The sequence below is a fragment of the Geotrypetes seraphini genome, chromosome 7 (assembly GCF_902459505.1).
Source record: "Geotrypetes seraphini chromosome 7, aGeoSer1.1, whole genome shotgun sequence".
In the NCBI taxonomy this organism is placed as follows: Eukaryota; Metazoa; Chordata; class Amphibia; order Gymnophiona; family Dermophiidae; genus Geotrypetes; species Geotrypetes seraphini.
In genome coordinates, this window is record NC_047090.1 from 133,389,075 (window position 1) to 133,412,692 (window position 23,618).

General features: G+C 42.8%; 1 protein-coding gene across 1 annotated transcript; it reads left to right on the forward strand.

Annotated features, from left to right (window-relative positions):
- Positions 1–10,988: 10,988 nt before the first annotated feature.
- Positions 10,989–14,159, forward strand: ARF6 (ADP ribosylation factor 6). The gene is made up of 2 exons (XM_033952717.1): positions 10,989–11,209; positions 11,363–14,159. The coding sequence occupies exon 2, from the start codon at positions 12,090–12,092 to the stop codon at positions 12,615–12,617; it is 528 nt and encodes a 175-aa protein (XP_033808608.1). The 5' UTR covers positions 10,989–11,209; positions 11,363–12,089; the 3' UTR covers positions 12,618–14,159.
- Positions 14,160–23,618: the final 9,459 nt, after the last annotated feature.

The window sequence follows — 23,618 nt, forward strand, 5'->3', positions numbered from 1 at the left end:
TTACCTGGTGAAGTCTCTTTTTGGTTGGAAGTGCCAAACAAACTAATCTCCAGCACCACCTCTGAGGTTCTGATGTTGTGTTGGGCAAAATGTTGGTAGAGCTATGGCCTACCCTATTCTGGTACATATGTATGTGTTATTAAGTTTTCTAGTAAATTAGGCCCCGTTCTGGAGCCTAAGTGAGTTATTAAGCTTTCTAGTAAGTCAGGCCCTGATGAGCTGCAGCAGACAAATTCCAAGTTTATCTCAAGGATTATGTTATTTTCAGATAACTAGAAAATTTCCATAAATAATACCTGCTCTTTTGAAAAAAAAAAAAAAAATCTCTGCTTGTTGCAGATTTCTGGGTCTCGCTACGTCTTTGTCAGCTAGAAACCAATGTTTCAGCCATCGTGCTGTGGCTTTCATCAGAGTATGCTCTGAAGTCTGCAGTGTGACTTTGGAAATAGTGAGTTCACTGACCTGATTAGGAACAGGGCAGTCCACCAAACTGAATTTCCATTCTATGGACTTCCACAACAAAATTCAAATTTCTGACTGACTTTCCCACCACAATTCAAATTGGTGGACTGCCCTGCTCCCAATCAGGTCAGTGAACTCACTATTTCCAAAGTCATACTGCAGACTTCAGAGCATACCCTGAAGAAAGCCATGACACGGTGGCTGAAAAGTTGGTTTCTACCTGAGAAAGACGCAGTGAGACCCGGAAACCTGCAACAAGCACAATGCCAGCTGCGGAAATCCTGAGAGAACAAAAAATATCTGGTTTCTGTGCTACTGACTAGTTGTCCTCCTCGTTGAAAACATTAATTTATTTCTAAAGTGGTGAAGATTATTTGATTTTCAGTTAGTGGACCTTGTAGAGAAGTTGCTGGCACTTCATCCATATCAGTCTGGGTGTAGAGATGGACATACTGTAGTATATAGACAATTTTAACATTTGCTGAAGAAATTGCACTGGTTGTCTGTGCGATTACGTATTATTTTCAATACATTAACTTTGGTGTTTAAAGTCATTACCATGGGATTCCTTGGTATTTATCACAAACTATGGCAATCAGAACTTTGCGATCTGAAGGAGCGATACGATTGTCACTGACAGACTTCTCAAAAATGCATTATGAGAATACGAGAACTTCTGCTATTTCCACCATGGGAATAACACTGTGGAACAAATTAACTGGACTGCTAAGGGCTCTATCTGATATTCAGAAGTTTTTCTTAAAATGCTTAAAACTACACTATTTCTAGAAGCATTTCAATAAAAGATGTGTTGCCTAATGCTGGTTTTAGGATGAATTGAACTGTGAGGATCTATGAAACTATGGCTTTTTAAGATGTAACTACTCATCTGTAATTTAAGATGTTTGTATAAGTCTTGTTTGTTCCATTCTGTGTATGTTACTTTTGTAAGGCTGCCTAGGAATGGGCAGTTGACAATTTTTTAAAATTAATACATTTTTGCAGAGCGAGATTCATTCAGTGTTAGATAGCAATCGTGTGGCCCTAGCTGTTTCTGTAGATCTATCTTCAACTTTTAACCTTGTCCATCATAACCTTTTATTTGGCATTGTTGCTCAGAAGCAACATGTGTCTTCTATGGCTCTTATGGCAGATCTGCATCTCCAAATGCCTGTTACATGGCACTATTGCTCTCGTTCAACATCAAGTTACATAAAACAGCCATTTCACCATCTGCCAATTAAAAGGATAAACTGCTGTTGTAGAGACTGTCCAGCACTGGTTTGGCAGGCCAGATACTAGCTTGCTATTCTTCCTACCTGTGTGATTGTTCTTTTCTGTTAAGACAGTGTTCATCTCTGACAGTGTGCAGGATGGTACAGTGTGCTACTTGTCACCACTACCGATAGTGCAGATACATTTAACATCACCTCAAAAAGCAACCCAGTAGCATAGTCATAGCCTGAGAGAACCCCCCCTCTAATCCTTCCAACCCAAACTCTACCCAATCAACCCCAACCCAAGCCCCCTCAAATGAGAATGCTCGCAAATCAGCCCCCCTGATCAAGCTCCCCAGGATAAGATGCCCCAAGATCACCCATCTTTTTATGAACTCCAAAAACAGGCCATCCCAGAAATGAACCCTTTCCCCTTAGCTGAGGCCCCACAACCATACTCCTCCCTCACTCTCTCTCAGACTCAGTCATGGATTATTCAGTGGTCCAGGGCAGGAGTGATCCCCCTCCACTCCAGCCCTGTAGCTGCTCTGTGTTCAAAATGACTCATGATCCCTAGTGGTAATCTCTTGTTACTACTGCTAGGGGGTCCTTTTGTCATATAAGGGTAAATGCTGCTACTGGCAATGGCAATGCCTTGTTTACTCTTTTCAAAAATAAAAGGATTAGGGGACATGCAGTGGGACTACTATTAGGTATCTTAGGTGCCAATTTGATCCCTGATGGTTGGTGAAGTAGCAGCAGAGAAAGTCTGCTCTCATCCTACTCCATTGGACTTCCAAGAAAACCCTTGGGTGAGTCAAGGTGAGGAGAGCTAGGTGGTGGTGGTGAGGGGCTGGCTTCAACTTGGGATGGTTCCTGTGGGAAAGGGATCCTGAACATGAGGGGTTATTTTTAGGGGGGATTGATCTTGTAGGGTCTTCATTATGCGGGTTTACTTTCTGGAAGGCTTGCTCATGGGGGGGGGGATGAGATAGTTGGAGGGGAAGATAGTCTTTTGTGGGTGGAGCATTTTACAGGGTGGTGGGGCATCTGAGGGAGTAGTATTTTGGAGAGGGAAGTTTTTAGAGGTAGTTTTTTTTGTGGGAGTGGGGACAGTTTGATGATAGCAAGGCAGTTGCAGAGGAAAATTGATAGATGTTGGGACAGTATGTGGGGTGGTCTATCAGTTGCAGGAGGTAGTTGTTAGATTTGAGACAATTGCAGAGAGTACTTTTTGGGGATAGGGCTATTTCTAGGGAGGTGGGGCAGTTGCAGAGGGTAGTATTTGAGAATAGGGCAATTTGTGGGGTGGAGTGACAGCTATGGGGGATAGTTATTGGGATGGAACAGTTTACAATGTGGTATGGCAGTTGTGTGGAAGTAGTTTTGGGGCTATGGGAACAGTTTGGGATGAGGAGATTGCAATGGGGGCAGTCTGGGAGTTTGGAATAGTAGCCCTTTTCTTTTACTAAGGTGCATTAAACACTAATGTGTGCATGCTAGCACACCTTAGTAAAAGAAGGGGTAGGAATTCCACCTTTTAAATTATCTTGCCCTATTCCCTACTACATTTTACTCTGCTAAAGAAGCTGGAATTCCTTTTCCCAAATAAATGAACTGGGCCATTTTGTTATGGGAGAGGCTTGTTTGTTGTTTTTTTTAAATCCCCAGTCCAATTTGGTCCATTTTCAAACTTATTATGGGCAGACAAGATGGGCTATTTGGCCTTTATCTGCCGTCATGTTCCTATTATGTCTTTTTACAGATTTTACCTCATGCTAAATTTCATCCCATTCTGTTGTTAGGAAAGTTATTTTGCCCTCAGACAGACAGACAGATGGACAGACATTATTCCTGCCTCCAGTACAGAATAGCATAAAGCAGAATTACAAAGTAACATAAGAGGCTTGTTCCAGCCACTTACTGAGAGTGCCCTTGTTCTGCAAATCAACCTGGGCAGCGCTTTTGACTTAGTGGACCACCACATACCTCTTGCTTGCCTAGATGCTATTGGCATCACAGGCACAGTCTGGTACTGTTTCTGGGGCTTTCTAACAAGCTGCTCATACCAAGTCATCTTTGACGACAAACTCTCCCCTATCTGGACCATGCACTGCAGCGTTCTGCAAGGCTCCCAACTGTCTCCGATCCTGTTTAACATCAATCTATGTTCGCTGGGGAACCGACTAGCCTCAACAGGAGTTAAGAGCTAGAGAATGACACAGTGACTGTTTCCCTAAATTAGCCATGGGTAACCCGCAGAAATGGGGGGAAAAAATCAACTGGTTGCCGCAGATACAGGGACAAGACTTTACACCACCCCAAAGAGTGGTGAATGGCCTTGCCCCTGCAGTGAAGGATCTGCTGTGAGTCGCTTCCCTTCACACACCTCCCAGTTAGCAGCAACCCCTCATGGTTGCGGGTCCAGCAGTCCCATCCCTCTCTATCGTGGGTCCAACAGCCCCCCCCCCTCTTTCACACCCTCCCTCACTCCCAGTTGCGGCTACTGGCAAAAACCCCCTGTGGCTCCCCGTCGGCCTCTTTATGTCTCTCGGGACAAGCTTACCAGCCTCTTAGAAGCATTTGTAGGACGAAGAGGCAACATCACATGCAGGGCTGCTCTGGAACCTTCTTACCGCCGAGTCCCTCCTTCCTATGTAACTTCCACAAGGGGAGGGGATCATAGAATGGTGAGATGATGAAGGCAGGGAGATGGGCACAGGGGAAATACTAGAAAGGGATGTATAAGAGAGATAGAGAAGGGAGATGCTGAACATGGGGAACAATACATACACAGAGATAGAAGATGGATGGTGAGCATGGAGAAAGAAGAAATGTCAAATGGTCAGGAGATCCTGGCAAATGAGTTAAGAGAAGAATAAAGAAAACAGAGACCAGCGCCTGAGACCAACATGATTTGAAGAATAAAATCATGAGACAACAAAAGGTAGAAAAAAATAATTTTATTTTCTATTTTGTATCCAGCTAGATCTGGTGTTAGACATAACTGAGGTCAGCAAAGCCCAGATCATACTTCTTTAGCTTCCAGCTGACTTAGAGTTCTCTCTGACCAGGGGACAGTTGCCCTAGTTGCACTTCCCTAACACTATTCCTGTCATGTGTGACTGCAGTATTCTGTTAGCATGGTTTTTCTATGTAGCATTCTGTAATAATTTGGCTTATTCAATTTTCTCGATAGTGGAAGGGATGTGAAGGAGAGGGGAGGGGAGACAGGGGTTTTGTTGATCCTTGCTCTGTATTATTTGTGTTTCTAAAATGACAATTGTACAGAATATTGTTCCTTTTTATACTTTAATAAAATAAGTTCAATATAAAATCATAACTGAGGCTTGTGCAGATGGGTCAGATGGCTTGTGGGGACCGAGTTTGTGAAGATGGGGCAGAGACAGGGACCAAGCTCGCGGGGATGGGGACTGAGCTCGTGGGGATGGGGTGGGGACAGGGACCAAGCTTGCAGGAATGGGGACCAAGCTCATGGGGATGGGGAGCACTGTAATGACAGACATAACTGAAAGAAAGGAAATGGGAAAATATTCCCGACACTACAATTCTGTTCTGCTGTTTAACAAGCATCAATGAACATTATAATGTTCAAGTAACTGATCAAAACAGATACCAAAACTTTGTGCAAACTGCACTAATATTAAATAGAGTTTGGAGCTACTCATGTATCCTGTTATCAAGCAGAGACTTAGACCAGACTTTGCTGTCTTGCATGTTGTGTGGTGTTTTTGTTTTCAGCTTATCTGAGAGAAAGAGAAGTCTCCAAAGGCAGACGGATTCCTAGGCAAAAGGCAGGCAAAGCCAACTTACAGGGTGAGGCTTCAGGACTACTAGACACATCTGTAAGAAAGAAAATTATCAAGGTAAGAACCCTAATCTTTCATTCTAGTGCAATGTGTCTGGTAGTCCTGAATGTTTGGGACATACCAAAGCAGTCCCAAGTCTAGGGCGGGCCCACTGAGCCTGCCTTCAAAATGGAGGACCCGAAATTGGTGTCTTTGCTGGCTGTTACATCTACGCTAAAGAACCTGGTAAAGGTATGAAGGGTAGACCATGTAGCTGTTTTATAGATTTTCTTGGGCAAATCTGCCCAAGTCTCCACCCATGAGGAAGCAACTCCTCTGATGGAGTAAGCTTTCTTTTTTTTTTTCTTTATTGAAAGATTTTAAAAACAAAAATAATACAGAAAAAAGAAAATAGGTTAGAGCCATCATTGATCAGAAATATCAACATTCCATAAACCCACAAAAATTGAATTCTGCCAACATCCCCCCTCCCCTAAAACAAAGATCCCCCTTCCCTGACAACAAGCAATAAATCCACTGAACCTCACCCAAAAACCCAATTATACCATTTTATAATTATTTGAAGTCCCTTTATAAAAGTTCCTACTGTGTACCTTCCTTCCAGGTAATAAAAGGGCCCCATGTTTTATAGAAAGTCAAACTCAGTGAGTGACAGACACATGCGTGGAGCCCTAACAGCAGTGACAGGGAAAGCAGCCTCCTGTCACTGCTGTTAGGGCTTATTTTTTATTTTTTTTAATGGCACAGATGTTGTGCGTGTGTTAAACACGCACCATCTGTCCCATTAAAAAAGCACACACACCCGCGCTAGCACCCCCAAGGCACCTCCCCCTTCTGAACCCCAAAAAGATGGCAGGAGGTTATGCCTATTCTCTCCTGCCATCCTGAATGACTCCCCACCCTGTCCTATGGCAAAACGGCAGGAGTGATGCCCACTCCCTCCTGCCAGAAAAGATCTCCACCTCCCCTCCCCCTGTAGAAAAAGTCAGGAGGGGTGCACACTCCCTCCTGCCATAAAGGTACCCACTCCCTCCCCGCCTGAAAAAAAAGGCAGGTCAGGTCAAAGCTGATATTTTGATGTCAGTCAGCCTTCACCATTATGAAGAATAATGTATTGCTATAACATATTGGGGAATGTTTAAACTCCATAATTGTTTCTGATTGAAACGGCTATTCTTTAGTAGTGCTGCCAGATTCACCGATTCACTTCGGTGAATTAATTCATTTTCTTTAAAAATCGGGCACGCCATTTCAGCAACTAACCCTCCTCCCCACATACCTTCAGACCTCCTAAAGCAGGAACGGCAGTGCTCTGGCAGCGAAAAGCCTGTCCTAAGTGCTGCCTCTTGCTGGCCTTCCACTGCTACTGCTGTTCCTGCTTTAGGAGGCCCGATGTCAGAGCTCACGGTGGGGAGGCAGTCGGGAAGTGCTGCATAAGGGCATAAGCACCAGTGCTGTGTTACCCTCGACCCTGCAGCTTTAGGGGTCTTCCCGAAGGTTGGCATGTATTCCTCTTCTCTCCACCATCGTTCAGCTTTTCCTATGGCCTTCCCCTCTCACTTTAAAAACTAATTACGAACTATAGAGGATCGCTGGTGCTGTAGCGATTCTAGCAGGCTGCCATCGGCATCCGCTGCATATTCCCTGTGCCGCAGTCCATCCCACATCAAAACAGGACGTCGCATCAGAGGAGCAGGACTGCAGCAGAGGGAACATGTGACAGAGACCGACGACAGCCTGCTTGAATCGCTACAGCACCTGTGATCCTCTGCAGGCTGTAATTAGTTTTTAGTGAGACCGGGAGGCCAGGGGGACAATAGTGGAGAGAAGGGGGAAATATGCTGGCCTTCAGGGGGCCCTCTGGTGTAGCTATTAGAAGTAAACAGAAGGAGGGGGTCCAAAGAGAGGGGCATATGCCGGACTGAGGGGTGGGGGAGTAAGGGGAAGAAATAATGGGTCTGAGAGGGAGAGGAGAGAGAGATGTGGACAATGGAATGGAGGGGGGTAAAGAAGTTGGATCCAAGGGGTGGTGTGGAGGGATGGTGGATAGAGACACTGGATAGGACGGTAGTTGAGGAGAGATGGTGGACCTTGGGGTGGTGTGGAAGGAGGGAGAGATGCTGGATGAAAAGGCAGTTGTAAAAAGGAGAGATGGTGATCTGGGGATGGTGGGATTCATCGCTGCAGCCGCTCTTTCATTATTTGGGCTGCTGGCAGCGTGAGTAAACACGCTACCTTCCGCAGCTGTTAGCTTTCCCTCTGATACTGCTTCCTGGTCCCACTTAGGCACGAAGCAGTAGCAGAGGGAAAGCTTCATTTGCGCTGCCGGTGGCCCGAAGAGCACAAGTGTACTGCCTTATCAGATCCTATGGAGGAGAGATTTGCAGGAGGAGAGGGGGGGATCGCTGAAAGATCACGGGGGAGAGAGTGTTCATTAGACAGCGGAGATAGAGACAAAAAAAGGAAAGATGACAGACCTCCGTGAGAGGGAAGGGAAATGGAAAGGGAGGACAGAGAAGGATGGTGAGCAGGGAGAAAGAATAAAATGTCAAATGGGCAGGAGACAAACAGAAACCAGAGCCTGGGACCTACATGATTTGAATAATGACCAGACAATATAAGGTAGAAAAATATTTGTATTGTATTTTCTGTTTTGTGATTACGATATAGGCAGTCTCCGGGTTAAGAATGATTTCCATTTTTTAAACCGTTCTTAAGTTGAATTTGTATGTAACTCGGATCCTAGTATTCTTCCCTCCTTATTCACCTCCTTGAGGCCCATCTTGCATCCTTTTCCATCATAAGAACATAATAATAGCCTTACTGGGTCAGACCAATGGTCCATTAATCCCAGTAGCCCGATCTCATGGTGGCCAATCCAGGCCAAAACCCAAGGTGAAGCAATATTCCATGCTATTGATACAGGACAAGCAGTGGCTTCCCTCGTGTCTTTCTCAATAAGACTATGGACTTTCCAATCCCACTGTTCCCTCTCCACCACCACATCCAACAATACTCCCTCTCATCTCTCTTCCCCTTGCATCTCTACTTTACTACTCTCCCACCACCATGTCTAATAATTCTCTCACTCCTTATGCCCAACAATTCTCCTTTCTTCATTTCCCCATGTGCACCATCTCTCTTTCCATCAGACATCCAATTCTCCCTTCCTATTCCCTCACTCCCTCCATTCTTCCATCCTAAGGCTTATGCTCCTCTCTCTCCTTCCATTCATTCTATGTCCCAAGTTCATATCCCCGCCTTCCTTCCTTCCATCATTTGTCCAAAGTTTGTGCTCCCTCCATCCCATGTCCCAACACACCCCTCTCCCTCCCAAGTTCCAACACGTCCCTATCCCTCCCTCCATTCTATGCCTCAAGTACATGCCTCCCTCTGGTGGGTGTTTACCTTTTGGCCGGCTCCCTCCTCCTTCCTGTCGAAGTTGTTTTTCTGCACAAAGTTGCGGGCGGCAGCTCCTACACACGTCCCATGGCTAAGCCAGAAGCCTTCCCTTTGACGTTGGAGGAGTGGGACATGACTTTGTGCAGAGAAATGACTGTGGCAGGAAGAAAAGAGCTGGCCAGAAAGTAAACACCTACGGGCGGCGGCTCTTGCATGCGTCCTGCGGCTGAGCCAGAAACCTTCCCTTTGACATCAGAGCTTCTTCCAACATCAGAGGGAAGCCTTCTGGCTCAGCCGCAGGACGTGCAAAGGAGTCACCTCCTGCAGCTTTGTGCAAAGAAATGACTGCAGCAGGAAGGAGGGAGCCAGCCAGAAGATAAACACCCACCAGAGGGAGTCATGTATTTGAGGAACAGAATGGAGAGAGGGAGAGAGAGGGGCGCATTGGAACTCAAGAGGAACGCAATGGGACACCGAAGGTAGAACAGGACCCCCATTCGTAAGTATGAGTCTGATGTAAGTAAAACAGGGACTACCTGTATGTCAGATTTAAAATGTGTATCCTGCCACAGCTGGTGTTAGAAAGCAAGCATGAGCTAGGACCTAACAGAGGCCCAGATTCTCACAACTTTAACACCGTTGCTAAACTGTTTTCTGACGGTTTAGCCTGCACATATTTTAGCGGCATATTATCAAAATGGATTATCTCTGTCTTTAGCGAGGTTTCTAGCAGTCTCCAATAATGACATGCAAATGAGCTCTTAACATTGAAATGAGCCCTCTGGTGGATTCTTTAAAAATGCCCAGCCATTTTCTAAAAGTGGCGTCAGCTTTTGGCAACAAAAATAAGCGACTGGTCCAGGGGTGCCTGTACAGGCATGGTTGTGTCAGAGACTGCTAGAAAGCCATGTTGTGATGAAGCGGGAGAGATGCCCATTCTCTCCCGCTGCATCACAACACCCCTCCCCTGCAGTGGCGGCAACATCCTCCCCCCTCGGCAGCAGGAGAGATGCCAATTCCCATGATGTCATCAGTGATGCAGCACAGGGAAGGCCACGGTGGAGAAGGCTGCCAAGCAGCCTGTTCAGTGCTGTTGCTGCTGCTGTTTGGAACAGGGGTATGTCGGCCTTGCAGTGGGAGGGTCATTGGGATTCTGCTGCATGGGGGGATGAGAGGGAGAGATGGAAAGATGCTGCACAGGGGAATGGGTTGGCAGGGTTCTGCTGCATGGGGGGTGGGGGTGGAGGGGAAATGGCTTCAAATTATCTATTCCACAAAGATCTCAAGACTTTTTTTTATTTCAGAAATGTTGTGACATGAGATTCAGTTGTTTAAGGATGATCTGTAATTTGTTTATTTGTTAATCATTTGAAGCTCTATTTTCTATGGATTAGATCTAATGCAACACAATGAAATTGCTTTTGGGGTTCTGCTGCACGGTGGGGGTGGGGGGTGGAATAGAAAGATGCTGCATAAGGGGATGGGTGAGAGATCGTTGTACACACAAAAAATAAGACATCCCTGAAAATAAGCCCTAGCGCGTTTTTTGGACCCAAAACGAATATATGATATAAGACAGTGTCTTATTTTCGGGAACACACGGTAGCAATTCCATATTGCTTCCACTACTTTTCTTTCAAGAAGGTATACATAAAAGCAATTATAGTTTAATTGAGTTTTCTTAATTTTTTGTTAAACAATTCTAGATTTATACCCTAGAGATACTGTCTAAAATAATCTCACCCTTTGGCCTTCAATACTGCTTGCTTTCTGAACACTAAACACTTGGATTAAGCAAAGCAGCAGTTTCTGAAGTATGTATAATAGTTAAAACATCAAACGCTTAAATGCTTTTTAAATTATATTGGTAACAGAAGAAGTGAGTTCATAAGTACAAAACGACTGGTAAAACACGAAAGAGCCGACTCCTTTCTTATAGGCCAAAGACAAAAAACAAGGACACGCCATCCCAGCAGCCCTCTCCTGATATCGCGAGCTTTGACATCTGCCAGCAGAACCCGTCTTCCGCGGGTGACGCGCCAGTGAGTGCGTGCTATACGTGACGTGCCAGTCGGCCCAGTCTCTTCTCCGAGCTGTTGGTTGTTCCCCACCCTCTCGCGCGCCACACCTGCTGGCTGCGCTTGCTCAGTGCGCTGAGGGCGGTGTTAAGAATTCTGCTTCGGCGCTTTTTCCGGCTGCTTCTAGGAAGGGGAGTGCGTTGTGGGAGGCCAGTAGGGAAGGGGCAGCGAAGTGAAAAAGAAATACAAAGCAGTTGAGACAAGACAGTTGGTGATACAGGTAGGGAATGTTTTATTATTTTTTTTCTTACGTTAACGGCCCTATGTGTGAGAGCGTCGCGTGATCTGGGTGGTAGAGCTGCGCGCGCACTCTTCCTCCAGCGGCCGTTTCTTAAAGTTGCAGCGTACTAATCTTGACCCGCCCCATTTGCAGGCACAGGAAGAAGCTCGAAAGGAATCAATGACTTGATGAGGCGTCCGAGCCGGCCTTGATCCCGTTATAGTATCTACTGTTGTCCAATTGAAATCCGAGGGGACAACGAAGAAGGCGGAAAAAAAAGCGGGCGGAGGGCGAGGCCGAAGCCACCACTCCGGAGTTTTCCGGTGAAGTAAGGCGCGCTTTGTCCAAGGCTGGGCGGCCTACTAAGAGCTCAGCAGGCGGAAGGGAGGTGCCGCAGCATTCGTCTTTCGTTCATAGAAAGGACAAGGAGACGCGCCCACCTGGGCCCCACTGGATCTCAGCTGTAAGAGGTCCGGTGCCGGCAACTTGGCCCGAAAGACGTCAACAGCACTGCTTAGATAGCTACTTTTCCATGATAGCTGGCTGCAAGGAAGTCCCTCCCTCCTGCACCCCGACTTCAATTGTCTGAAGACCCGGTTCAGGGCAAATATTCAGACAAAATTTGACCGTCGGAAATGAAGTGAAATAACTGTCAGATCTCTCATGTGGATCCATCCAGTCGGAATCTGGGAGGATCTGCGAGGAGAAGTAACAGATTCTCGTTTTATTTGGCGGGAGTCCAGCTCAAAACAAATTGTGGTTATCTGACCAAGTGATATTATTTTTCTTTCTTTCTGTTCCTGAACAAACCTCCCGTATTTGTTTAGGTTCTGTTCTGATTCATAATTCCATACAATATTTATGCGCTTTTTGTGTGAAAATGGGGAAGGTGCTGTCCAAAATCTTTGGCAACAAGGAGATGAGAATATTGATGCTTGGACTTGATGCTGCTGGAAAGACGACGATTCTCTACAAGTTGAAGTTGGGTCAGTCGGTCACCACAATTCCTACCGTGGGATTCAACGTGGAGACTGTTACTTACAAAAATGTCAAATTTAACGTGTGGGACGTCGGAGGGCAGGATAAGATCAGGCCCCTCTGGCGGCACTACTATACGGGCACACAGGGGTTAATCTTTGTGGTGGACTGTGCCGACCGAGATCGGATCGACGAAGCACGACAGGAGCTTCATCGTATTATCAACGACAGGGAAATGAGGGACGCCATCATCCTAATATTTGCCAATAAGCAAGACCTTCCAGATGCCATGAAACCTCATGAGATTCAAGAAAAATTAGGCCTGACCAGGATTAGGGATAGAAATTGGTACGTGCAACCCTCTTGTGCTACTACAGGGGATGGACTTTATGAAGGACTCACCTGGTTAACGTCTAATTACAAATCTTAGTAATAACTATTTAGGAAAGCAAATTTAAAGAAATGGTTTCCCAGAAAAATATATATAAAGAACAGTAAGCAGTTTATAGGATTATGATGACCTTTTAATTACAACTTTGTTTCCCAAAATGGGTTTGATTTCTCTTTCTTTTGTTTGCTTTGCATTAGGATGCTCTGATTTCAACATTTAACGTGAACACGATTACTGTAAGGCATAGTAAACTACAAAAAAGTCTAGATACCAAGTAGTTTTTCTTGATAGGCCCTGATTATAATGGTTTGATTTGAGGGACCCATTTTCATTGTATGCATTATATTTCTGGTTCTGCCTTTAATTTCTTTAATTTGCTGTAGATTGCTTCTTTCACATTCGTGCAAAATATGTTGCAAGATCTGTTTCATCTAGTAAACTTGAAACTATATTGCTTAAAACCAAACTGCATTCTGTCTTTTATATTGAGAACTTTGAGCCCTGCTAGCTGGTCTGTAACAGTAGTGACTGGCAACGTCCCATGCACTTAACTCTAATATTGTTAATAAGTATTTACTTTTAGCCATGAACAAATCAGTGTGATATGAGGTGTCCTGTTAGGTTAGATATAAGAACTACATTTGAAATATTAGCTACAGAGTTTTTAAACAATTTTCATTCTATTTACACATGGCATATACCACTCTACCCCACCCCACCCACCAAAAAGAAAACATTGGCTCAATGAAAATGTATAATAGTTTGAATATAATGGGGGCAGACTATTTTTGCTTCAGACTCCAGAGATTGCCTCTGAAACTGCAACAATACTTTTTCTAAAGGTATTTCATTAAAGCAAATGTATATGGATTATACCCTCTAACTTTTTTCTAATGCTTATTTGCAAAAGTAAAATAATCTGCCTTGTTTGCTTCATTGAAAAGAGATGCTATCTTGATCAGAGTCCAAAGCAAATCTTAAATAGAAATCTCTTTATTTCTGAGACCTAAAGTTATTTTCTATAAAACTCATTTGTTTTACAGACTATATAGGAACGTAAAATGACTGTTGTGTATACCATGGTATATATCAAATTTCTTACAAGAATCAATCGATGGTTGGAAAATAAGGAAAGTTTAAAAAAAAAACCCACAATTTTGTTTTTATATAATTTAAACTTTCATGTTCTAAATGCCATTGAAATGCTTTAATAAAGTCTTATTTCTGTAGCATGTTACTGCTCTTGAAAGTAATTAGGCTGGATGTTAGAATATAAACAGATTACCAATTAAAACTGCATTAATGGAAGAAAGGACAATATATTTATCAAATTCTTGAGACCCATAATGACAGCGACTTATCAACACTGAGATGTTACGCTTTGCTGCTGTTTCATATTTGGGGCACAAATGAGTTTCATAAAGTATTATGGAAAACTGGATGGGAATCTCCTTTTTAATTTCTTGTACCTCATTTAAAATTTTCAGAAGCAGTTGTTAATAAACCTGCCCGGTAATTTGGGAAATCTAGGAATGTATATTACTGTATAACAAAACAAAATAAATAGCTACATTTTTGGTATGTGAACCTTGCATTCTTACTGCCGAATAAGTAAATCACAGCCATTAAAATCATGTTATTCTACAGAAGGTTGAAAGTTACCTGGTATAATTGATGTAAATTATGAAAAAGCAAAAGTGTTTGCTATATACAGAGCTCTGGACATGCATAATAATTTATTTATTTTTTTAAGGATTCTTTACCTAAACTGAATATGGCTTTGCATGTGTTTACACTCGGAACTAAAAATATGGTAACAATAAGCATGTGTGCAAGTGCTATTAAACTGAAACTACTCATGTCTGTATGCTGCTTCAGAAAAATCATGTACTATAGTTAAATGGTTTCACTTTCGGTCATGTGCCAAGTTACAAATGACCTTGGGATAAAGTTTCAAGAATCCTATTTAATTGTTAAGATATTTTACAGTAATTGTTTTCCATTGATGACATTTAAAATGACTACGCTACTTTGCGCTATTCAAAGGTGTGCAGACCCAAGTACGATTCTGCTAACAAAGTTTAGGTCAGATTGAAGTGCATTAAATGTCCATTTTTGTAGCATGGGAGGAAATACAGCAGGAACGTTTACAGCATTTGAGGGCTATAAGGCTTTCACTAGAAAAAGACTTAACAGTTCTTTTCCTTGAGAAAATGTAAAATCTCTTTATCATATTATATCCCATAGAGTAGTGTAAGAAATTGTAGTGGAAAATGATTTGCTGAGTTCTTGCTGGATTCTCTCTTTTTTTTTTTTTTAATTTATGCAGGCCAGTGTGGTAACCTCACCAAAGCCCTTTTATGGGCTTCGGTGTGGTTGCCACAAAAATACTTGCCAACGCCACTTAGTAAAAGGGAATCTAAGACAAAACTTCTAAATTTGCAACGGGTTATAGCGCCCCTCCTTGTGTTTATATGAGGAAATATTTTGTATTTACTGTCCCACATCTTTAGTATCTTGTTGGTTGTTTTTTTTTTAGGGGGGGGACTTCCTTACTATACATTATCTCCTCCTATGGGCTTCGGGGCAGTTACTGCAGCGGCCCACACTATCGGGCTTTGTAAAAGAGGGGGTTTGCTACTAGTCATACAATTTTATAGCTGTTTTTAATCTGGTTATCTGTAAGAAATATAAATACATTTGCATAAGTGTCAGCACTGTAGTACCTTAGTTTACTCCCTGGCCCCCTTACAAAACTGTAGTGCAGTTTTTAGCACAGGCCGCATTGGTAACAACTGCGATGCTCACAAGAATTCTATGAGTGTCGGGAGCTGTTGGTGCTAAAAACCGTGCTATGGTTTTGTAAAAGGGGGTGTTTGAATATATATAATTGTCTATATATAAAATATAGCTGAATCGTTTTTGTTTTTAATGAATTTAATTGCAAAAAACCTAACTGGTTTTTATCAAACCTATAGTAGAGCTTTTTACCTCAGGCCAGCGAAGTAACTGCTCCAACACTTATAGGAATTGAATGAGCATCAGAACATTTACCTTACCGGCCTGCGGTAAAATGCTCTACCGTGGTTTTATAAACAGAGCCCTAAAATAGTACAATTTTCCTTTGGTGTGAGGTAGCCTTTTAATATGTTCAAATACACTGGGTCTATGTAATAGCTGTGCATTAGAACTGTGTGCTGAGCTTTGGCACACAATAGTCTTAAGGTGGTCCTTTTAACCCCCAACTCTTTCAGCACGGTATGACATGCAAGTTACTGCTGTCTGTGAGTTGGAGTTTATTTCTTCAAAGTACACTAACTGAAAACCAATTCATGTTAGTACAGTAACGGGCTGTCTTTTTATTTTTTTTTCCTCTCAATATTGAACATAGTTTGACTCATGCCGTAACGAGACAGACCTATCCCAACCCCAAGCTTTCTGGTCCAGGGCACTCAGCCTTGAAAGTGACACTACTCCAATGGATCACTAGTAATACTTAACTGGTCCTACAGATATTTGGTAGCATCCTCCATCATATGTTATGCTGAAATATGACTGCCTGAATCCTAGTAGAACCTACGGTTAGGGTTTAGGTGCCACCATTTTGCAAAATGATGGAGCCAGGAGTATGGCATCACTCCTAATGCAAGGTGATTGGGCCTCCAGGGACTTTTTGGTTGATTGGGTGAAATGCTGCACTTACCTTGGGTGACACTTTGCTCCTATATGCCTTTTTGCATGCACTCAACGCTACTCTTAGAGCAGTGGTTACTACAGATTTTTTCAGTATTAAAAAATTTACTTTGTGTGGCAGTTAAGTAAATTGTCACACTAAAAGATAGTTCAAATTATATTGGCCATACTATATGTTAGTGGTAACCTAAAAGGAACAGGTTTTATATTTGGAAAATAACTATAAATACCACTCTGATACTGAGAAAATTAGAAAAGCTTGGCATGTTTAAAATCCTTTTTAGGCTGAAAAAGTGGATTCTTAACTAGAAAACATCTTAAAGATTAGCATTATGTACATTGGAGTAGTGGTCAGTGTTAAGAGTTTTTAGTTAATTACAGTTCATAAAAAATTTCCTTAGAAGCTCATTTAAGCAATTGGCAGTTTTTGCTTGCTTTGCTGCATTATTTTCTTACATTATATAAGCAGATGTACAAAAGCTGAAACTGATAACTTATTGGATGCATGATGGGTCACAAATGTATTGCTAGTTCAAAAATACTAGCTGCAGCCTTACTGAAGGCCTATATTTCATTGTATTTTTAAATGAACTAATATGATGTTACATTACTTTTTAAGGAATATAGTAAAGCAGTTAGTCTTTAATATTTTTGTGAGTGGTCTCAAGTTCGTATGTCTTTAAGTAATGGTATGCAAACTCCTTGTGTGAATGCTCATGGTTCTCAGAGGACAAGTAAGTATGATATTCGCACATGACATTTACAGAAGCTGGCATGGATACTACCTATGGCACTGTCACTTTAAATTTTTAAGGAACTGCATGTACTGCGTGTGCACTAGTGCCTTCCTGTCTTGACATTAGCTTACAGGACCTGCAGTTCATTGTTTTCTCCAAAGTTAAGAAGCTGTGCCTTCAGTGTTCTCAGAGTATCAAACCTCTTGCGGTTTTGATGCTTTCCCGTCATTTTTCTTACTCTGTCATAATTAGTCATTTGTATCGTGTTCCTACCTTTCCACCAGATTTGGTTTATTTTTGTAAATTTTTGTCTTTGGGCCACTCTGACCTTTTTTTTCTCGATGGAAGCATCAATCCTTTTTGGTTTCTTTTCTAATAGGACTTCCCGATACATTGATTTCTTTGACTTCACATTGGCTGTTTTCCTCTCCATATCAAAATTAGTACTGAGGGAAAGATTCTCAGAACTTAATGGTAAAATCCAAATGGCTGCTACTGAGGTCGCTATTGTAACAATTTCAAAAAGGTGAGACCCCACATGCAAATGAGGTTCGTGGATGTTCACTTGGCCTCACTAAATTTACTTGAGATAAGTCATCGGTGGTAGCAATCAGCACAGGTGTAGAATACACCTGCATATAAAAAAAAACAAAAACCAACAGAGTGTGGCAGGAAAGATATCCACTTCTGACTCTACTCCTCCATGCAACAGGAGGGATGTCCATTTCCTCCTGCCATTGCCTAACCCCATTCCAAAGATTCCACACTCTGCCCTTCCCTAACTTATTTAGGCAGTTTGGCTGGAGGGACACCTACCCTGCTCTGGCAGGCCCGCCTCTTACAAAATGGCAGATCTTCCTCTTCCTGGTGCATCCTGGGATGGCTCTGATTGGCCCGGGTTGCTTAAGGCATCTCTCCTGCTGATCTTCGATTTCGATTGTGTGTCTCAGCTATCAAACCTTATTTTCCTGTCAGTTCATGAGTCCATCCACGCTCAGGCACTGATCAGAAAGTAAGGTTATGACATCACTGACCTGTTGGCAAATTTTGGCCACAAATGTGATACAACAAGGTTAAGAAATCATTCTGATTTATAGAGAATTGCTTGGAGTGCTCATTTTAATATTAATGACCTTATTGTACTACATTTGCATGGCAGTATTGGAGACTGCTAGAAAACTCAGAAAAGAGCACGGTAAGTGGTTTTGATAATCTGCTGCTAAAGTACATGCATGCTAAATCAGCTGGAACCAGTTTTAGTGAACATGTTAAAAGCACATTTTAGTTTTGAGAATCTTCTCGTGTGGCTTAAAAAAAAAAAAAAAGCTCTCGATACAATAGGACCATCTTGGGCTCTGAAGACTAGGACATGTTTTTGTCATCTCTTCCTGTATGCAAAAGAGGTCACCCAAAAGTCCGCAAACTTCAATTAAAATAAAGTTTTTGGTCCTGCATCAGCATTGTGCATGGCTGGGGACAATAACCCTGATGCGCAAACCTATTACACTGGCATCAACATCAGCGCTAAATGCATTGGGAGGCTGAGACTGTACTTCCTCTTCATTGATGCATGAGTGTTGAGGGATCTAAGAAGCACAAACTTGTATCTCCTAGGCTAGGGGTAGGGAACTCCGGTCCTCAAGAGCCATATTCTAGTCGGGTTTTCAGGATTTCCCCAATGAATGCATTGAAAGCAGTGCGTGCAAATAGATCTCAAGCATATTCATTGGGGAAATCCTGAAAACCTGACTGGAATACGGCTCTCGAGGACCGGAGTTCCCTACCCCTGTCCTAGGTATACCACTGGGTCCTCCCAAGCATGTACTTGTACTTCATCAATGCACAGTAAGTGTTAATACCTATATTACCATTCTCCAGATGATATCTCTGCAGCGGTGTACTGCTACATAGAGATATCCCATGCTACACCAACCGGTAAAATAGACTGCTACTATGCCAATTTCTCTTTCAGTACCAGGACCGATTCTCCAGGAGGATATCCAGACTATACTCGGACAAGAGCATTTGGAGCTACTGCAGGCATTGGTTATCACAGGCTTCAAAGGCTCCTATGTCTGCCTTAGCTCAACCCAAAGATGCATCGAAGCATTCATCAAAGATAACCTTGAGCATCAGGGTCAACAGACTCGCTTGACATATGCATTATCATCGATAGTGGGTGATTTTCCTGTTTCACTTTGATACACACTTCCAGATTTGCCTAGAAGAGAGTACTTTGAAGAGTGACGGACGTCTCCATCCATTCAAGTGATGATTTACCAGAATTTTCAGCAGAAGAATCTTATGGAATACCTTCAGATCCTTCACCACTTCTACAATGGTTTACTACATCACCAGAATCTTTTATTTCATCAGACAAATAGGACATAACTTCTTACTTATTTATAAATGATCTGGAAATTGGAACGAGGAGTAAGGTGATTAAATTTGCAGATGACACTAAACTATTCAAAGTTGTGAAAATGCATGTGGATCGTGACCTTAGGAAATTGGAAGACTGGGCATCCAAGTGGCAGGTGAAATTTAATATGGACAAATGCAAAGTGATGCACATTGGGAAGATTAACCTGAATCACAGTTATCGAATGCTAGGGTCCACTGTGGGGGTTAGCCCCCCAAGAAAAGGATTTGGGTATCATTGTAGACAATACGATGAAACCTTCCACCCAATGTGTGGCGGCGGCCAAAAAAGACAACAGGATGCTGGTAATTAATTATTAAAAAAGGGATGGTTAATAAGACTAAGGATGTCATAATGTCCCTGTATCGCTCCTTGGTGCGACCTCATTTGGAGTATTGTGTTCAGTTCTGGTCTTCTTATCTCAAGAAAGATATAGTGGCACTAGAAAAAGTTCAAAGAAGAGCGACCAAGATGGTAAAGGGGATGGAACTCCTCTCGTATGAGGAAAGACTAAAACGGTTAGGGCTTTTCAGCTTGGAAAAGAGACAGCTGAGGAGGAGATATGATTGAAGTCTACAAAATCTTCAGTGGAGTAGAACGGGTACACGTTGATTGATTTTTCACTCTGTCAAAAATTACAAAGACTAGGGGATGCTCTAAGTTACACGGAAATACTTTAAAACAAATAGGAGGAAATTTTTTTCACTCGGAGAATAGTTAAGCTCTGGAATGTGTTGCCCGAGGATGTGGTAAGAGTGGATATCGTAGCTGGTTTTAAGAATTGTTTGGACAATTTCCTGGAGGTAAAGTCCATAGTCTGTTATTGAGAAAGACATGGGGGAAGCCACTGCTTGCCCTGTATTGGTAGCATGGAATATTGCTACACCTTGGGTTTTGGCCAGGTACTAGTGACCTGGATTGGCCACTGTGAGAATGGGCTACTGGGCTTGATGGACCATTGGTCTGACCCAGTGAAGCTATTCTTATGTTCTTATCAAGATGGAGGCAAAGGAGGAACCTTGATCTGAAGTATTTGAACTTCTTGACTTTGAAACTCCACCAAATGAGTGCATTAAAGTGCCTTTACACAAAATCATGAAAGAGCATTCAAAAACTGTCTTACTCCTCTGTCAGTCTAGGTGGTTCCTAGAAATGTAGACACAATGTACAGAATACAAACATGTGGCTGTGATAGAACACACCTGAAACACCAGTTACTAGTAGTCTTCAAATGTTCACGCAGCTCATGATCATACACTTCTGCTCCTCCAGGAAGAGTGTTCAGAACAGTGGATTCTTTTGGTAAGTGCATATTTCTGTCCACAATTGTTCTTAATATAAAATTGGTAGTCCATAATTCTATGTCCATATATTAAAAATCTTTAATAAAACAGATATCTGAACAATATCTTTCTCCAGACCAGTTCAAACAACTAGAAAATTCATGGCTCAAGCAGCTTTTAACGCATTTGATATCTCTTTCAGAACATTTGGAGTAGCCATAGTAAGGCGCAGGATAGTCTAGCTGTGAGTCTCCGATATCGAGATTTCTGTACAAGAGCGACTTTCTAATGTTCCTTGCAAAGGCAATGACCTATTTGGAAGGAAAAATTTGAAGAAGCTGGGATAAAATTAAAAAACATCATAGTATTATGACTACTTTATCTAAAGTGTCCTAGCAGGAATGGCATTCAATAGAGACTGCGCTCCTTGTACATTTATATGACTGCTGCAGGAGTTCAGTGTGGAGTCCAGGAAAGCAGAAAGAACATGTTGCAAAACACATAGCAATGAGGACAAATCCACCTGGAAAAGGCCTTTACAAGAGTACAAACTAGAAGCACTTGAAACAAAAAAGGCACATTTCACTAATCTATCCAAGATCCCACGCAGGTGAAAGGCTATCTTCACACTATTGAAAAAGGCCTGAAGCTGGCAACAGCAGCGAATTGTGAATGCTGCTGCTGCCCGAAGAAGTTCATGGACTACTACTCCTACACAAGAGAAGACGACCCCACAGCCAATAAGGGAGAAAAAGCAGGAAGGGACAACTCAGACACAGGAGAGGACGACCACACAGCAAACAAGGGTGATAACACAGGAGCAGTAAAGGATACCGTATTTGAAACTATAGGGACGGCCAAGAGTAGAAGGTCCAAAAAGGTAACACAAAGGGAATTTAGATGTATGTATACGAATGCTAGAAGTCTAGGTAACAAAATGGGGGAACTAGAGACAATAGCAAGACATGACATATTGGATATCATTGGCATAACAGAAACATGGTGGAATGAAGAAAACAAATGGGACACAGTACTACAGGGATACAAACTGTATAGAAGAGATCGAGTAGGGCAGAAAGGTGGAGGTATTGCTCTATATGTTAAGGAGGGAATAGATTCTGTTGAAATGGTTACAACAGAAATGAAAGAGAAGCTTGAGTCACTCTGGATCAAAATTCCTGGTCAATATGGTGCAGATACGAAAATTGGCCTTTACTATCGCCCCCCAGGACAGGCGGAGGAAACTGACTCAGAAATGATGGAGGAAATCAAACAAGAATGCAAGACGGGCAATGTAATTATATTGGGAGACTTCAATTTCCCAGGGATAGACTGGAAACTAGCAACCTCCAACTGCGGCAAGGAGGCCAAGTTCCTGGAGGTGCTAGGGGATTGCTTCCTGGAACAAATGGTAAAAGAGCCGACAAGAGGCAACGCCACCTTGGACTTGGTCCTAAATGGCCTAACGGGACCGATAACAGAAGTGGAAGTCGTGGTTCCACTGGGAAAGAGTGATCACAATGTAATCAACTTTAAACTTGACATCGGGAAAGGGAAACATGCCAAAACCTTAACCACCACCTTAAACTTTAAAAAGGGTAAATACGATTGCATGAGGGCCATGGTAGAAAAACGACTAGAGAAGATGGTGGACAAACTTGAAACGGTAGATCAGGCATGGTCCCTACTGAAAAATACTATCACAGAAGCACAAGATCTCTACATTCCGAGGATTTCCAAAGATCGGAGAACAAAGAGCAAAAGAGAACCGGCATGGCTTACCATACAGGTGAAGGAAGCCATAAAAGAAAAGAAGGACTCTTTCAAAAAATGGAAATGCATAAAGACAACCGATGCCTGGAACAAACATAAAGATGATCAGAAGAAATGTCACAAGGCGGTGAGGGATGCCAAACAGGATTATGAGGAAAAAATAGCCCAGGAGGCCAAAAACTTCAAGCCCTTCTTTAGATACGTGAAAGGGAAAAAACCTGCAAAAGAGGCAGTGGGACCCCTGGACGACCAAGGAAGAAAAGGGTACATCAAGGAAGATAAACAAATCGCAGACAAACTAAATTCCTTCTTTGCGTCTGTCTTTACGAAGGAAGACACCTCAACAATACCTGAAGCGGAGAAAGTGTTTCCAGGAGAAATAGAGGACAGCCTCACCACAGTTGAAGTGGACTTAGACCAGATATACTATCAGATCGACAAACTTAAAAGTGACAAATCCCCTGGACCGGATGGAATTCACCCGAGAGTCTTAAAGGAATTGAAGGTTGAAATCGGAGAGTTATTGCACAAACTTGCAAACCTGACAATCAGAACTGGACAGATACCGGACGACTGGAGGATAGCGAACGTCACGCCAATTTTCAAAAAAGGATCGAGAGGGGAACCGGGCAACTATAGGCCTGTGAGTCTTACGTCGGTTCCCGGCAAGATGGTTGAAGCACTGATCAAGGATAGCATAGTCCGGCACTTGGACGCACACGACTTGATGAAACCCAGTCAACATGGATTCAGGAAAGGGAAATCATGTTTGACGAATTTACTCCAATTTTTTGAGACCGTAAACGAGCAAATTGATAGTGGGAAGCCTGTGGACATAATATACTTGGACTTCCAGAAAGCGTTCGACAAAGTTCCACACGAAAGACTTCTCAGGAAACTACAAAGCCATGGCATAGAGGGAGATATACAAAGATGGATAGGCAAATGGCTGGAAAACCGAAAGCAGAGAGTGGGCATAAATGGGAAGTTCTCCGACTGGGAGAAAGTGACTAGTGGTGTACCCCAGGGCTCGGTACTTGGGCCGATCCTTTTTAATATTTATATCAATGACCTGGAGGAAGGAATATCCAGTGAGATCATCAAGTTTGCAGACGATACAAAACTATGCCGG

Excerpts from the sequence above, each read along its gene's own strand:
- ARF6 (XM_033952717.1), top strand. The coding sequence starts at position 12,090 with ATGGGGAAGGTGCTGTCCAAAATCTTTGGCAACAAGGAGATGAGAATA.